This window comes from Toxorhynchites rutilus, chromosome 2, assembly GCF_029784135.1.
Source record: "Toxorhynchites rutilus septentrionalis strain SRP chromosome 2, ASM2978413v1, whole genome shotgun sequence".
Classification (NCBI taxonomy): Eukaryota; Metazoa; Arthropoda; class Insecta; order Diptera; family Culicidae; genus Toxorhynchites; species Toxorhynchites rutilus.
Genome location: NC_073745.1, coordinates 305,849,914 through 305,866,550, shown reverse-complemented (window position 1 = coordinate 305,866,550; position 16,637 = coordinate 305,849,914). Strand labels below are relative to the sequence as shown.

Below are 16,637 nucleotides of genomic sequence, written 5' to 3'. Positions count from 1 at the left end.
TCAACGATTTCGGATTCTAGATTTCAGTTTCCATATAATATAATAATTCCAGATTTTATATTCAGATCATAGATTGAAGATAATATATATGAAGATTGAAGATAATATAGATGCAATACACAGATCTGAGCTGACAGAGCTGAATCGAACTCTAGAGTAGTTACAAAAATCCGGATTAAAATTTCAAATTTGGGTTTCTATGTCCAGATTTCAGGTTCCGGATTCCTTATTCTAGATTCAAGATTATGATCTCATATCCAGATCTGGATTTCATAAACGCAGATACAGGTTTCGGAAGTTTTTTAAATTGCTGTGCTCGTAAAGATTCCAAACTCAATTTTTCTAAATTTCGCTAAATTTCCTATTTCGTATCCCATGTTCGAAAACCAATTTTGATATATTTTCTTATTATTAGCCGATTATTAACAGAGACTGACTTACTCGATTCTAAACTTCTGTCTCTCTGGTTTTTTTTTCGGAGTACGAAAAGTATGGTTTTGCGTGCCTTCTTCTTCTTCTTCTTCTTCAATGGCACTAACGTTCCTAGAGGAACTTCGCCGTCTCAACGTAGTATTACTTGCGTCATTTTTATTAGTACTTAGTTGAGATTTCTATGCCAAATAACACGCCTTGAATGCATTCTGAGTGGCAAACTCTAGAATACGCGTGATCACAGTGCAAGTCGGAGGAAATTTCTTTGACGAAAAATTTCCTCCGACCAGAACGGGAATCGAACCCGAACACCCGGCATGTTAGTTATGACGCTAACCACTCGGCCAAGCACCAATGCGTGCCTATAAAATATAAAAATATTCATCTCGATTCTTCATTCGGAAGTTACTACGGCGTGTTGATTTGCACGATAATATACCCTATACAAAATATTAGCTCATTCGGACTTTGGTCACAAACGTTAAAATTTGAGTTTTTTAAAAACCGAAAATCAGGGTTTAAAAAAAAAGATGCCAGATGTCTTAAAATTGCATGACACATCGAGATTTATAGTTATCTCAAAAAAAATTTTTTTGTCAAAAATCGATTTTCAGGCGGAAAAACGACCAATTGCCAAAAAAAAAAACATTTTTTTTAACCGACAAAAAATTTCGAGATAACTGTAAATCTCGACAAATCATGCGATTCTAAGACATTTAGCACCAAAGGTTTTTTTTGAAAACCTCGATTTTCGGCGATTTTTTGTTTTTCATAAAAACTCAAATTTTAACGTTTGTGACACCAGTAAATGAAGTCCGAATGAGCTCATATTTTGCATAGGGTATATTATCTTCCCAATGAAGTTGGGAAATGTGTTCTAAGACTAGAAAGGAGAGTATAAACGTGAATTTATATACTTCTGGGTCTGGGTCGTGTTTGTGGCAAAGTATGCGAAAAGTTTCAATGAGTGCTTCGTTGCAATGTATCTTTTGTTTCGATCGCTCGTATTGCTCTTTTATTGCTATAGCATATATATTATACAAATGATATACAAGTATGGAGAGTAGCACACTTTCTGTTATTCTTAGCCTCATTTAATGTAATAAATCGGGATGCCAAAACATGTGTTCAAAAGTAATTTTGAGTGCGGAAAGTTGAGCTTAAGATCATATTCAGGGAAAATTCGGGAAAAAATCATCCATGTTATATCAGTCAGTTTAATTTGTGTGAGATATCGCATGCTGACCTCTCTGAACACAATCATGTCACTTACTTCGATGAATCCTGTTGTAAGCGTAAATTCTGTCAACACAGATCGATTGCGAAACCACATCCCAATAAAAGAAACAAAAAACAAGTTGTCCGGATCCTTTACGCCGCCATATACGACAAAGCGCATACGTTTTTGCTGACATGGTCAGTAGAGTTGCACGCAGACCCAAGGGCTTTGTGTTTTGAGGTAGTAAATTATCAACAGTGTAGCGTGTGTGTGTGTGTTCGTCTGTCATCGATCAGCCGAGCTGGGAGAGAAGTAAACACGTTTTGCAAATATTTAACACAACAGCGGTAGAGCGAAATAAAAAAAAAGCATACACATTTTCGTTTCATGGCGTTTAAGTCAATAGGCACAGACACTGATGTTTGTCCCGACTAATTAATTGCTTAATTCCCATGACACTCTCTGCGCTCGTTGAGTTCGTAAATTGTGACACACGAGTGGTATGCAAAACGAACGCGGTCACCTTTTTTTGCTGCTCCTTCAAGCGTCGTGCGCCCCTTAGAGTATTGTTCCATTTAAGGAAACGCCGCCTCAAAATAAGGCCAGTTCCTTCTTACCGCTCAATTTGAATATGAGAGATGTCTAACCAGATGATAATTCACCCGTCCTGTTGGCAGTATCGCTTGGTTACGATCAGCTGCTGCCGCAGTTGCTTGCCGCCAGATTTTATTCAAATCACTAATGCCCATATTCGGAAGCATTTCGATTAATCACCCGAGGCGCTGGATGCGGAGATATAGTACCTGTTTCACCTCCAGGGAGTTTTTTTTCTCTGTTGTTATCGTGTGCTCTCTTGAGTCTAGCGCGTTGAAAGGTGGGTGAGTCTCTAATAAATCTGTTTTTATTCGCGATGCTCGTTATGGGTGGAAACCAAATTGGCAAGCTCACGCGGTTAACTCAATTAAATGCTCCTATGGATCCAACAAACGTGTCCGAGAAGGGAGAGCACCATATGGTGGTAAACGTCGTTTCAGGTCAACACGACCTGGGATGCGACCATTTATTGCATAATCGAAACGGCGATGACTCGTCATTCAGATGCATGCAAAAGTGATTCATAGAGCAGCTATTTTCGGTTGGTCCGTTTTGACAATGGGACGCGGCGAGACGAAGATGAACTTTCGATGCAACGTCAAAACTGGAAAGTCCCAATCAATTTCCTCTGAACCCTATGAAGATGCTTCCGATGCAGATGCGTGCGTGCTCGCAGGCACAATCGCATGTTCGCACGTAATCGGAACGTAGCGGGTTATAGACACGTGTAGGTGTAGATCATAAGTCGCCCGGCCCGATGGCAGCCGTCGGAGGACTGAGAACCGTACTACAGAACGTGTTGTGGGTCGTAAAAATGCCACTCGGATGAGTCAGAGCCCAACGATGGTTGTGCGAAACTTGAGAAGAAGAAACAGTGGAAAGAATGCAACCGTTGGCGATGGTGCGAAACTTGCTCATAACATGGTCGGCGCGAAGTCAAAGTGGACTAAGGGACAAATTTGAAAAAAAAGTTGTTTAAAGAGAACGTCAAGATATTCAAGATATTTGTCAGCAAAACTTTGCTGTTATCAGATGATCTATGGTCTACGATCGTAGTTTACAGTCAGAGTGGACTATACTTTCAACGATGGCGACAGGTGAAAAGTCACGAATTTATTTTCATTTATATATTCTATATTTTTTTATGTGTGATTAATACCTTCGATTGATGTAAAGAGTAGTGTGATGATAACTATATTCTATCTAACTGATTATTTCTAAGCTTTTAGTACATTCTCTGCAACATTATTATTGTTTTTTTTTTCAATTTTTTGATGAAATAATCCATTATTGAAAAACTATTTTAATTAAGTTATGGCCATTATTATCCAGAACTTTTTGCCATTTTAAGGGTAACTCCATGATTTTCGTGTAGAACTTTTGCGGTTTATCGACGAAAAACTTTTTCAGGAGATTTTCGACAGCTCTTGAATCCAATGTTTTTCCATCCAGATTCAGCAGTGATCGAAACAAATGCAAGTCAAACGGCTCGTACTCCGGATTATTATACGTTGGATGCATCGAAACATTCCAACCAAACTCCCTTAATTTTTGACGCGTTATCAAATACGTGTGTTGCCTCGCGTTGTCATGAAGGAAAAAAAACACTGAGTTAATGGATGACACGAATCCATCTGTACTAGTACGAATTTTTGACATCAAGATGGCGACTGTAGCGTCGCCCAATTCCACGCTGTTCAAAAACGTCTGCTGATTTCTATATGGTGACCAAACAGTATTTTGGAATTCGCAACCTGGTACCTGGATTCGAACTCCGTATTCTGAAACCCGGAATCTGAGAATATGATTCGAAATCTAGAGTTCTGAATATACAGTAGAAACCGTTTATTATGACTCCGCTTATAATGACGTCTTTGTCAATTCCCTTCGATGTAGGATCCGTTCATTCTGACTCCGCTTATTAAAGCGTTTTTGTCAATTCCGCTCGATGTTATCATAAACGGATTCCAATGTATAAGTAGTTAATAAAAAAATCTTGGATCCGAAATCTATAACAAAGTAATCGGTTCATAAAATATATTTTGCCAAGGCATGGGAACTCATTTTTCGTGCGAGGTGTAGCTCACTGGAATTCTGGAATTCTAGTCTATTTAATGTAGATTCGTTCGCAACATTTAAGAGAAAAAAAATATTAATAATATAAAATATAAAAAAAATATTAATAAAACAAAATTAAAATTAAAATTTAAAAATATAAAAATCTATGATGGGCCCAAATCAGAAATTTTTATCCGGATTTTTGAAATTACTCTAGAGTTCGATTCAGCTCTGTCAGCTCAGATCTGTGTATTGTATCATTAACTTCAATCTATAATCTAAATATAGAATCTGGAATTTTTATGTTATATGGAGACTGAAATCTAGAATCCGAAATCCCTGATCTGGATTTGTGTATTGAATCATAATCTTGCATCTGTAATGTGAAATCTACAATCTGAAATTTATATGCTATCTTGAGTCGGAAATCTGGAACCCGAAATCCTTGATCTGTTTAATAGTGTAAAACTTGGGATAGGATTAGGATTTGGAAACTCCGTTTGGTTTGGTTCCTTTCATTTTATGTCGAAAAATGAAAAACTATCAGGCGGTCTAAAAAATATACAGGTGGGACTTGATTAGATATAGACTCGATTATATGTGATTCGATTATATACAATTTTGGACTCGATTATATACAGTTTGGATTTTTTTTATATTTCAAATATGACTTATTTCAAGAAGAAATGTAACCTTTCAACGTTAAGCTAAAATTTAAGTGGCTATTACATGTACAGTGGGGTAAAAATAGTGATTTTTTGAGATTTTGCTTGAATTTTCACCAGGAATTGTTTATATCGATATTGCAGCCAAATTCAGAAAGATAGAAGTTTGGTATAAAAGAACAAATTGTAGAGCGGTTAATGAGCTTCAATTTGATTTATAGAAACAATCAAGTTTAATATAATTTTTCAGGATAAATTCAATAATAACACATTAAAAATTAATAACTTTTAAGTTTTTCACTTCCAAAATGTTATTACAATCCACTAATTTATTTGTTCCACTATATTATCCTGTATAAGATTTTCTCATCATTCAAATGAAAGCATCAGAATCGTCTTCCCTAGTGAACTTTTTAATGTAGAGACAGTTAGAGGCAACAGGGCTCGAAACAAAAAAAAGTTCTATAACTCTGTCATTGTTGAAATTCGAACATATGCGTAGAAGGATTATTTTCCATCAAATATGATCGTCTATCACCTGATGAGAGAATCTGGATAAATTTATATTTTTTTCGTGTAAGGTGTTTTCTGACTTTAAAGGGATGATTAAAAAAACAAATTTCTCTTTTTTATTAAAATAATAAAAAATACATGCAAAAAAACCAATAAAACAATTTTTTTACTCGATTATATACAGGATTAGATGATTAGATTTCGATTATATACAGGAAAAGAAATCAGAAACTGTATATAATCGAGCCCGCCGTGATTTTGTTTTTCAAATAATGGTTGTAAATGGTTTTTTCTAATAAATAAATTTAAAAAAAAATCCAACTAATATATTAAAATCCAAATTTCCAAATTCCTGTCCAATTCCCAAATATCCATTATTTCTGGTTTTAATTTTTTCAATTTTCAATGTTCAATTTTTAATTTTTTCAATTCGTCAATTCTTCAATTCTTTAATTGTTTGTTCGATTCTTCAATTCGTTCATTCTTCAATTCTTCAATCCATCAATTCTTCGTTTCTTCAAGTCTTTATTTCTTGGTTTCTTCGTTTCTTCAAATCTCCGTTTTTTCGATTCTTCTATTTTTCTATTACTTTATTCTTTGATTCTTGGGTTCTTTGATCCTTCGATTTTTCGATTCGTCGTTTCTTCGTTTCTACGCGCTTTATTGACGCTTTGTTTCCTTTGACGTTCGATTCTTGGAAGATTGGATTCTTGGATTCTTGGTTTCTTGGATTCTTGGTTACTCGGATTCATGGATTCTTGGATTCTTGGATTGTTGGATAATTGGATTTTTGTTTTCTTGGATTTTTGAATTCTTGGATTCTAAGTGTGAAATTGTTCTCTCCGTTCGAATATTGGCGCTCTTGGCGGAGCACAACACGACCTGCTGAAAGGCCATATAAGGTTTATGAGCCATGCAAAGACGTCTAGGGTTTTGCATGTTTATACGTCGCAAATTGCCTTTCATTGCAATTGTTTTTTTTCTGCAACGACAGAATTTTAGATGTGCGGCCGCAGACACATTTTTTAGCACCGTGTCTGTGTCTGAATGAATTCATGATCTTAGATTTGAGGAGATATTTAAGATTTAATGTTCTAACAAATCGATTTTATAATAGTCGTGAAGGTTTTAGAGGAATTCTATAGGTGACCTTCTTAGGTTTCCTAAACATATCTCTCCGACGTCGTGATTGGAGAGTATGCTCGATGATTAAATAAATATTTCGCCAGTTTTATGGTTCTTAGAGAGATTTTCACGGTTGTCTTCTTAGGTCTCCTGAATATTTCTCTTCGACGTCACGATTGGAGTTCGATAACAAGTACGCTCGATCATTAAAGGAATTCTTTCGGTCACCTTCTCAGGTTTCCAAAAGTAAAATGAAAAGTACGCGCTATAAGTAATATAATGTACAGCCGGTCCAATTGATTTACAGGTTTACCTTCTCAGGTTAACTAAAGATGATCTCTGCCGCATGTTGTAATGTAGAAAATTGAAGGAATTTCATTATTTCGAGTGCTAATCACATCACTTACCTCAGAGAATCCTGATACTTATCTCAACCCACTAACAACTATCCCTCCCATGATAAACGCTAGGGAACCACGCTATAGAGGTGACCCTTCTGGCCTTCGGGCGGCGAACATTATACTAACATTCCTTCCCTTCCCAAGGTGACTGTAAGAACGTGGCCGGCGTCGTTATTGACTATTTAAAGTCCGAATCACCAAAATTTGCACAGAGATAATGGTTCGCTAGTCCCAAGCGCCAATCGGTGTGCTTTTGCGCAATTTTTCTGATTCAGGTCAATCACGGAGAGCAACTACGAAATGTGCAGTCTACCCAAGCTCAAGCTTAAGCTCAATTCTCAATCCCAATCGGAAACCTCTGTAACGATCTCGAGTTTAGTAAGTACCGTAATTTTCCTCTCACATCCGAATCCAAAAATAGGATCCTGTGTATTCGGAATCCAGATCTTGAATCTAGGATCTGAATCTTGATTATGTTGCAGATTCTGATTTCATATGCATATTCATTTTCCTGATGTTCCCATCCTAAATTACACACTTAGATTCCAGATTTAAGATTTCGTGATGTAGACATCATTTTGCAAAATTCACATAGTAAACTCCAGTAAATAGATCTACATTCAGGAATTCGTATTCGTATATACTTACAACGAATCCCCTACCCAGATTTCAAATTTCAGAATGTGGGTAAAGGATACCTAGGAATCTGAATCGATATTCAAGACGACTGATTCCAACATCCTGATTTCTTAGGAAGAATCCCGATTCAAGACTCTCGGTAAAAACAGATTTGAAATACAGATCCGGATTTCTGGAACTTATGAGAGAATTGGGAATTGAACTCCGGAGGAGAATTGCGAAATGCTCTTTCTTAGATAAATAGCAAACTCCGATTCAAGATTCCGGATTTCATATACAAATTAAGGATTCAATAGTTCTGCTTTCCCATCACTATTTTAGATGTAAAACGATAAATTGGGAAATTTCACCAATTTTTTTTATTGGGTTCTTGGTTCAGATCTGGGTTGAAAATATAAAATCCTGGAAACTGAATCCAAAATATGGAAACAGAACAGGTTTTTTCGGACTTTAGATCTTGCAGCGTTGAAGCCATTTGCAACATATTCTTTCACTTATAACAGTCTTACCATAAGTATCAAAATCGGTCGGTTTATAAGTATCTAACCTCACATTGAGATATTTTTGTAATGGAAAAAAGTGCCTCCCAAGAAAAAACGGTTTATTTGCACAACTGAATATTCATATTGGAATAATATTTAAATATCATAATTATCTGGCATTTATAACTGAATTTTAGTTTTAGTCTTATCTGTTATCGAGATCGCTCCAAATAAATAGAGCTAGAAGAGTGATGCTACGCCAGTCGTGCGAGTTTCTATATCCTTCAACCGGTCCATAGGAATTCGCAATGCAAATATCATCAGATTCATGATAAAATGATATCATATGACTGACTGACTGTGTGGCGTTTCGTTTCGCAGCGCATTCCATCGCTAATCCATCTCATCTCGCTTCTCACGTCACCCACCGGAGGAGAGCAGCACTAGACCACCACGTTTATAACGTTTGTTTGTTTGTTCTTTCCTGCATTCCATTCCAGATCGAGAGGACCAGTCCATCCTGTGTACCGGTGAGTCGGGTGCTGGTAAGACCGAGAACACAAAGAAAGTGATACAGTATTTGGCCTACGTGGCGGCCTCCAAGCCGAAGGGATCCGTTGCGGTAAGTTTGAGCGACTTAACACCTACCCCCTTCGAGACATTGTTTGCTCCTTGGTTTTTTTTGTCCTGCTACATCAAATTATGGAACATTGGGACGGCGTTTGCTTTTTCTTTTGTTTTTACCCTATCGGAAGGTTTATCCTACGTGTGCAATAGTTTATCAATTATTATACGGGGCTCATAATTATTGTACAGAACAGACAGGTGCAAGGGCAACTCTCTGGGAGGTGTTTCTGTAAATATACTCTATTTAGGGTGATAAACAACTTCGGTCGATTGCGCGTATACTGTAAACGAAAAAAAAAGACGCCTCGAAATCACACCCTATCGTCGTGACATTACCATGTTTGGGAATTGTTTTTTTTATTGCCATGTATGCCTTGTAATGGCTGAACCATATGCTGCTTGACCCACTTCCAGTTTAGACCTATCGCAATAGAGCCATCAATTATGTTTGTCAGCCAGCGAATGATGAAGCGAATCATGCACACACACATAATCTTTTTTTTACTAAAGAGTACAGTATGGTTGGAATAGTATAATCAAACGTTTAATAGAACTGTATAACGAAGCACAATGAACGAGTATTCTTACATACACAAGAAAATAAAAAAAATACAAATTTTTCTTTTTACTCACAAGATTAAACTTAAATATTATTAAACTTAAGCATTAAACTTATAGTATATGAATAAGAAATTATTCATTGTTATTTCGGATGAATTGCCAAACTTTCCGTCAATACGACTCATAAGCCGGCGCAGTCTACGCTACCCGATTTCATCCATTTTTCATCTGACCGATATTTTCGATGACGCTCTTCACATTCAGGTTTCGCAACAATGGGAACCCATTTGTTTTTTTAAATGAATTGAACTGCGTTATCCTCGTACCAGCGCGGCACGTTTATGCTGTAATGGCAGCTAACTGGATCTGGATGAAATATTGGTGAAGACATGAAGGTAATTCAAACTTCGCTTTGTTTTCATTTCATAGTCTTATTCGACATAACAAAACACAATTTTTCTTGTATAACTGCAGAACCAGAACATTGTTTTCGCAAGCTTATCTGCAAACATAAATTTTAATCTTACATGACTCTTGCTCCGATCAGTAGCTTTATGAAATTTCTGTCCCGGGATTTGTCTGAAGACGGTCTTTACATCCTTTATATTATCTTTCGAATTTTGTCACCACCTGGGAGTACAGCTCACAGTTTTTCGTCAAATTGTTATCTGAGGAGTTGGAATTAGCCTAGGTCTGTCGGGAAACCTCCAACCAGTACACGATAAACAGTTCTTATCCGACGCTTAGTTTGTACTTTTCGGAAAACTTTGTAAAGTTTCTAATCCCTCTTCATGCGACGCATTTGGGAAAACTCAGCAATTTCCCGGTTTATTTTTACTGTGATGATGAGACCAAAGTTATCATGTCTATATAATTTTTAGAGAGTCGAGACTTTTTATACATAATGTATCAAAAATTCAGAATATTTTTTCACTTGTGAGATATATTGTTCTTTTTCTGTTTTCCACGAATGTTTCCGATTATACTCATTTAAAAAAAAAACTCGAGAAGTTTTTACATCATTTTTAGAAAGCTCAAACTCGACACCTCAAAAAACCCAGAACTTTTAAATCTTCGCCTGAAAGAGGTCATTTGAAGTACAGTTTAATGTTTTTCTCCTTAAACACCTTTCATTTGCCTTCAAGAAATCATAAATCGGTTAAGCAGTTCAAAAGTAACGATTTAAAAAAAATTAAGGCAAAAAGACGATTTTTCTCTAATCCCCGACCCTGCGTCTTAAGGGTCAAACAAAAATGTCTCAAGTTTCAAATAATCTCGATAAGCGAATCGATACCAAAAAAATATTTATATTTTTCATATAAGTTTTTTTATTTGAATATAAAAGAAAGACTTAGTTTTCTCCACTTTCAAAGTCAGAAAACACCTTTCTTACACGAAATAAATAATACATACAGCTGATCCAAAATCTTTCAGAAGGTAATACAGTTTCATATTTGATGAAAACAATCTTCCTTCACATATGGTCGAATCTTAACTCAGAGTTAGCGAGAATTTCATGTTTTATGCTCTGTTAGCTCTAATCTAGCTCTTATTTAAGAAATGCGTCGCTTAGAACGATTATGTTGCTTCCATTTGAAAGGTTGTAAAACGTTCAAATTAGTCTTTAAAATCCACGTACTTCACTCCACTATGTCAACAAGAAAAAAGATAATGGACCTTTCCCCTTAAGAGAGGGACCCTACTCTAAGAGATAAAAAAACAGATTTTCGTGTTCTTTTTCGTGAAAAAACAAAATTCAAATAGCAAAAAACGGCTACGTAACAATATAAATAATTCCAGAGTTTCCCATCCTGACGTTGAAATATCATGTTTTTGCTTAAAATAAGCAACACTTGAAATATAAAAAAAAATATTTTTTTACTGTTTATACTGAATTTCTCTTACGCGACTGATGCACGCGCGCAAAGAAAATGCGTTATTTCGAGAAAATTGCATAAAAACTTCCGTTATTTTTAGAGAAACACGTAACAAAAGATTGCCACATCACCGGCGCGTGCTCATCACAATCACACTCGCACACGCTCTCGCAGAATTTCTTTTCTTCTATTTCTCCTTCCAACGAAGTGACGGACGAAATCACGAAAAAAACGCGTAAAAAAGAATCCAGTGTTTAATCAAGTCTAATATTTTATATGATCGGGTCCGACCTGTACATCAAAAAAGGATCTCCCGAAAAAAATATTGCTCTGATTTTGCTCAAACATCGTATATTTATCGTTTTTCGAAAAAAAATAGTCGTGCATTTTTAACTCGCTCTTGGAGGGCTTTATTCAGAATTTAAGTGATCGGAGAAATCGAATGTTTCGAGTGGTCTGATTTGTTTTGAAATTTGTAACTTTCGAGCCGATCAACCAATTCACGATTTCTCAAGTTAAAACGGAGAGTATTTTTTCCGTATTATAGTGATTTTTATCTTTTGGCTGATTCGTATCTTTTACTTCCATTTTTTTCAAGAATGTCGGGAGTGAGAAATGAACTCGTGACTTTTAGCGTGAGTTGTATGGATGTTACCACTACACTAGATCGTCTCCTTGAAAAAATGTTTGCTTTTCAGTATTTTAGTATACTTATCAGATACATATATGTCAACTCAAATGCCTAGATACACTTTTATCTTCAATCTTTAACGTTCCTATATTCGAGTATAGGTCTGACAAACCGAGAATAAATGAGGTGGCTGAATTAAATGACTAATAAAACTGAATGAAGATAAAGAAAACATCGAATGGACTAACAACGCTTTTCATGATGTAATTTTCGGACATATAAGAAATTCAATTTTCCGAATTTTCCAACCTTCCTTCAGAAGGTTGTAAATATAGAAGGCTAAAATCGGACCATTCCTTCTTCGGGTTTTCCGCCTATAAACAAATATGGCCTCCCATTTTTTTTAGATAGATTTAAAAATTTAAAAACGTTATATTCTTTTTTTACTACAGGCAAACCCTATCCCCCGCACAAATAAATCGTACTGAACCTCGCCAGTATAGTGTTCGCTATACAATTTGAAAAAAAAAAAACTTTTTTATGCGGAAGATAAGAACCGCATAAAAAAAGTTTCCTTAACACTCCTATACTCGCGCATTGGTCTGTCAGACCGAGAAATCAATAATTCGTTCATTTCTCAGAAAATATCAACACTACGACTTTGCGATTCTCTCTAGCTTCGTTATTCGTCGTTCGTCATCGTTTAGCGTATCGCATGTGTTGGTACACGTGTGCCACTTTTTTCACACCTTCGGTCTGACACACCGACGCGAGTATAGGAGTAACTTTTTTAGACAAGTGCCTTTTTTCATATTCTAGAATATTGTTGAATGAAATGTATAAATTAATGTTAGTGGCGTGGAATATTTATTGAATATAATGCATAAGATCATTACCGGACTATTATTATTTGATTCCAGTCCCTTTTGTGACTGGATTGGACGGATCTGTATATTAACTATTCGTCGTTAGATTCATACGTTCAAAAGCAAAATATAAATGTTTGACTTTCGTATAGTTATTCGCTAAATATATATATCATACATATACACACTTGTGAAAGAATTTCACTTGGGGAAGAATTGTAAACAGTAAACTATAAACTAATCGGTGGCTAATGGTAATTTTTTACAGCTACAGTTTCGGTGATATTTTTTTGAAAATGAAAATATCGACAAGAAAACAAGAAAAAGAAAAGGAAGTTCCTAAAAATCATTTGATATCATCATTTTATACCCCATCTAAAAAGGCATTAATTCTTAGTTTACCAAGAATACAGAGACAAAGAATATGCAAACTTCATATTCCAGAACCTTTATAATCTGGTAATTATCTAGAAGGTCGTTATACATTCTTCTCTTCGATGAAAGATCCGAAAACACGCAACAACTGCATGAAATGTTTTTTCATATGTTTGTTTCGAGCATGCAGTTATGCTATGTTCTGATTCTTACTCCAATGAAACCACAATCGATTAATACTTTTATATGTTATTATATAACTCTTCGTACTTCCATGAATTATATTCAGTTGCTTACTTTTAATTAATAACAGTGAAAAATTTTAATTTCGTTTTTTGTGTTGGAGTTTTGAGGAGGATGAATTAGATGACTATTAAAACATAATAAAGACGAAGAAAACATATTTTTTTGAGTTTTTTCATTCAATCATAGCCTCTTCTTCAAATAAATGCCAATAAAGCCTGAAAAATACACGATGGCAACATTACAGAGAGGTTCAATTTTCGGTCTGTGACACCGTGCGCGAGTATACGTGTTATGATTTTGCACGCGAGAATCAGGAGAGTTAAGAAAATAACCCAAATCCTAATGATCCCATTCGTGATAAACATTCGGTTTCCTTTTTTCACTTTAATAAGTGGCCTACTCACTTTCGCAGATCATAAAATCAAATCTTTGCTCAACAAAACAAAACATGAGAATGGGAATTAGCTAACACAGTCCCTATGTAGAGCGATGAAATACATATCAATGATAGGAAAAAAAATAAATCACGGATGACTTCATTTTTTTCAAGTACCGTTAAGTCGCCATTCACCGTGCGTGCCCCCTTCACCGTGCATTTTAGAAATATGTTTCAATATTTTTTCGAAATAGTGGGAAAATACCCCACTGTTTGCGCCGACAAAACTTTTTGAGCATCATGAGATTTTAGTGTTTAAAATGCTTGTTGCATGGGTTTTTCTCCTGTTTTACCGTACAATCGCAGCTTCATATACGTTTTTTGAGGCTGCATATCAAATATATATAGTGTTTACATTGATTTTTCATCAAAACAAAAATGCATGGTGAATGGATCCTTTTTAAAACAGAATTATCCATTCACCGTGCATTGAAGTTTCGCAATACATAAACAACAATTTGTCTATTTTTTTATAGAATGAGCCAATATAAATTTCAAAAGAAGCACTACTCCACAGATGATTTGGAGAAAGCAAAGAGGCGAATGAACTGCAAAGTTTAAAGCCTCTTAAAAACAAAGAAAGAAGAAGAAGAAGAGAAAGCAATCGATTCTGTTCAACGTGGAGTATCGATGAGATCAGCGAGCCGGGAATTCAACATACCGGTACAGACGATTTGCAACAAACTTCAATACAAATATCATCCCGGGTCAGAACCTGTAAACGGAAGATTTTGGAGTGGATTGAAAATTCTGCTCGTAATGGTCTTCCAATTACAACTCCGGATCTGTGTGGGATAATGTGGGCACCTTATGAAGTTGAAAACTCTATTCAACTTCAACTCTGGATCCTTGGGAAAAAATCTAAAGTTCATCAAAAGACATCTTCAAGTCTCCGCCAGTAACGAAGCGTCAACTAAGGAATTGGTTCCCGGGAGTGCATAAGCAATTCCTGGCTCACCAAAGTTTGAATGGATTTCGTATTGAGACAATATTCCACGATTAGTTTTAACAGAATTGGAATTGATACTCCTTTAAATAAAGGTCATACATTATATTTTTTACAAATAAAATCTACGACTAAATATAAACCATAAACCATAAACTTCATTCGATGATTTTATCTTTCCTAATGGAACTAGGATAAAAACTCTAAATGCACGGTAAATGGTGACATAAAACGGTGATAGGCGACAATAAGATGTTCCGGAAAAATTTTACATCAAAGACTAAAATTACAAAAAAAAAATGCTTAAATGCACGATGAATGGCGACTTAACGGTACCGCATAAAAAAGTTGCACAAAAAAAACGCGCGAGATGCGTTTTTTTTAAATTCCATTGCATTCTTTTTAAAATAGTGTTTTACATTTGACGGCGGAGTTTTTCAAACGAGAACCTATATTCAGAGAGGTTGACGGAATTGATAGAAATTTTGCTATGAACTGCTACAAATTTTGTTTCAGAAAAAAAAATGAGGACTCGTATGTCAAATCTTGAACAGCAGAAGCAACACATACGAAACGTCAACATTGATTCTGTTTCAATTCTATCATAAATAAATACGAAAACTGTCATGCAGCTATAGGAATCGTTGTTTACAGGTGACATTTCCTGATGTGACAACGATCTGATGCTCAACGCAGGGTCACGCAAGAATGAATAAAGTTCAGTAAAATACGCTTACCAATCAATCTATTTTTACTAGAACTACCCGTGCTTGGCTGTGTGTCGTGTCGTCGCCTCGAATCACCGAGCCTTTCCACGATTGCAGGGTATCAAATTCTGCCACCGCAACGGCCTGTTAATTGGAAATCGTAATGAAAATAATCATTCCATGGCGAACACACCAACGTGTCGCCAACCAATAATAGCGCGGAGTCAAAACATATCTGCCGCGCGCGCCTAGAAGTCGGTCAGAGACTTCAGGCAAGATGACAGCAGCACCCATTCAAGCCATCGCGGCGATGGTCGCTATTTCACCGTTAATTAATGGCACACTTCCATAAACGGTAGAATTTGATGGTTTGTTAATGAATCTGATTGGTGGTAGATTGATGAATTTGTTCCCGCCGCCAGTTCACTATTTTTTCGCATTGACGATGGCGCCTCCTCTCGCTGCTGCAAGTCAGTTGGTTGTCACGAGAAGCCTGATTATCAAAACGGCCTGAAATGAATGAACTCACAGAAGTGGAGTCTACAAAGGGTGCCTTATGTGCTATGTACCTGCAATACCTGGGGGCCATCGAAGCGCGCCCCCTTTCAGTTTACCAAGCGGGGTGGGGGGAAATCATATGAGTGCTTAAAAATGAAAATCAGGTTCTCATATTTTCTGCCAAATATGGCGCGCTGAATTAAAGTCTACTTTTATCAATTTATTGAAAGAGATTTTTTTTTCTTGGAGCGTTCAATGTGGCAACACGAAGAGACCCAGGGCCGCAAACGGACGCAAACACGAAATAAACACGTGATTTGTGGCAGCAGCGGATTGCATTGCTACACGAAAATTTATGCCAGCCTCAGGCAGGCAGGCAAGTTCACGAAAGGGTGGGTGGTGACCGCGCGGGCAACGAGATGCATAGAGGTCAGCATTATGAAATTACTTCTTTTGGCGATGAGGGCACAAACCGTCCTCTAATATGGTTAGTATGTGCCCCTACATAGTGCGCGAATCTCTGCGTATGTGTCGGTACATTAGTCACTCGGTAGCCTATTTCACCCCGTTTTGGGTTAGTCCTAACACCACACTGGGGGGTTCTGCAGAGCATTAGGAAACGATAATTAAAAGGTTTGCCCCAAGTATGGATGTGTTGAGACAGAAAAAGCATCTGGTAAACATAAGTGCTCACACTATTTTCGCTTCATCTCAGCATCCGCACCGACTCAATCAAGCT

At 36.4% G+C, this 16,637-nt stretch overlaps 1 protein-coding gene across 2 annotated transcripts in view; it reads left to right on the top strand.

The window, feature by feature from the left end:
• Nucleotides 1-16,637, top strand: part of LOC129770525 (myosin heavy chain, non-muscle) — a 196,526-nt gene that overhangs the window by 143,864 nt on the left and 36,025 nt on the right. For both annotated transcript variants that reach the window (XM_055773422.1, XM_055773421.1), the window contains exon 5: nt 8,629-8,750. In XM_055773422.1, coding sequence (XP_055629397.1) covers nt 8,629-8,750 — 122 coding nt within the window. The remainder of the gene's footprint in view (nt 1-8,628; nt 8,751-16,637) is intronic.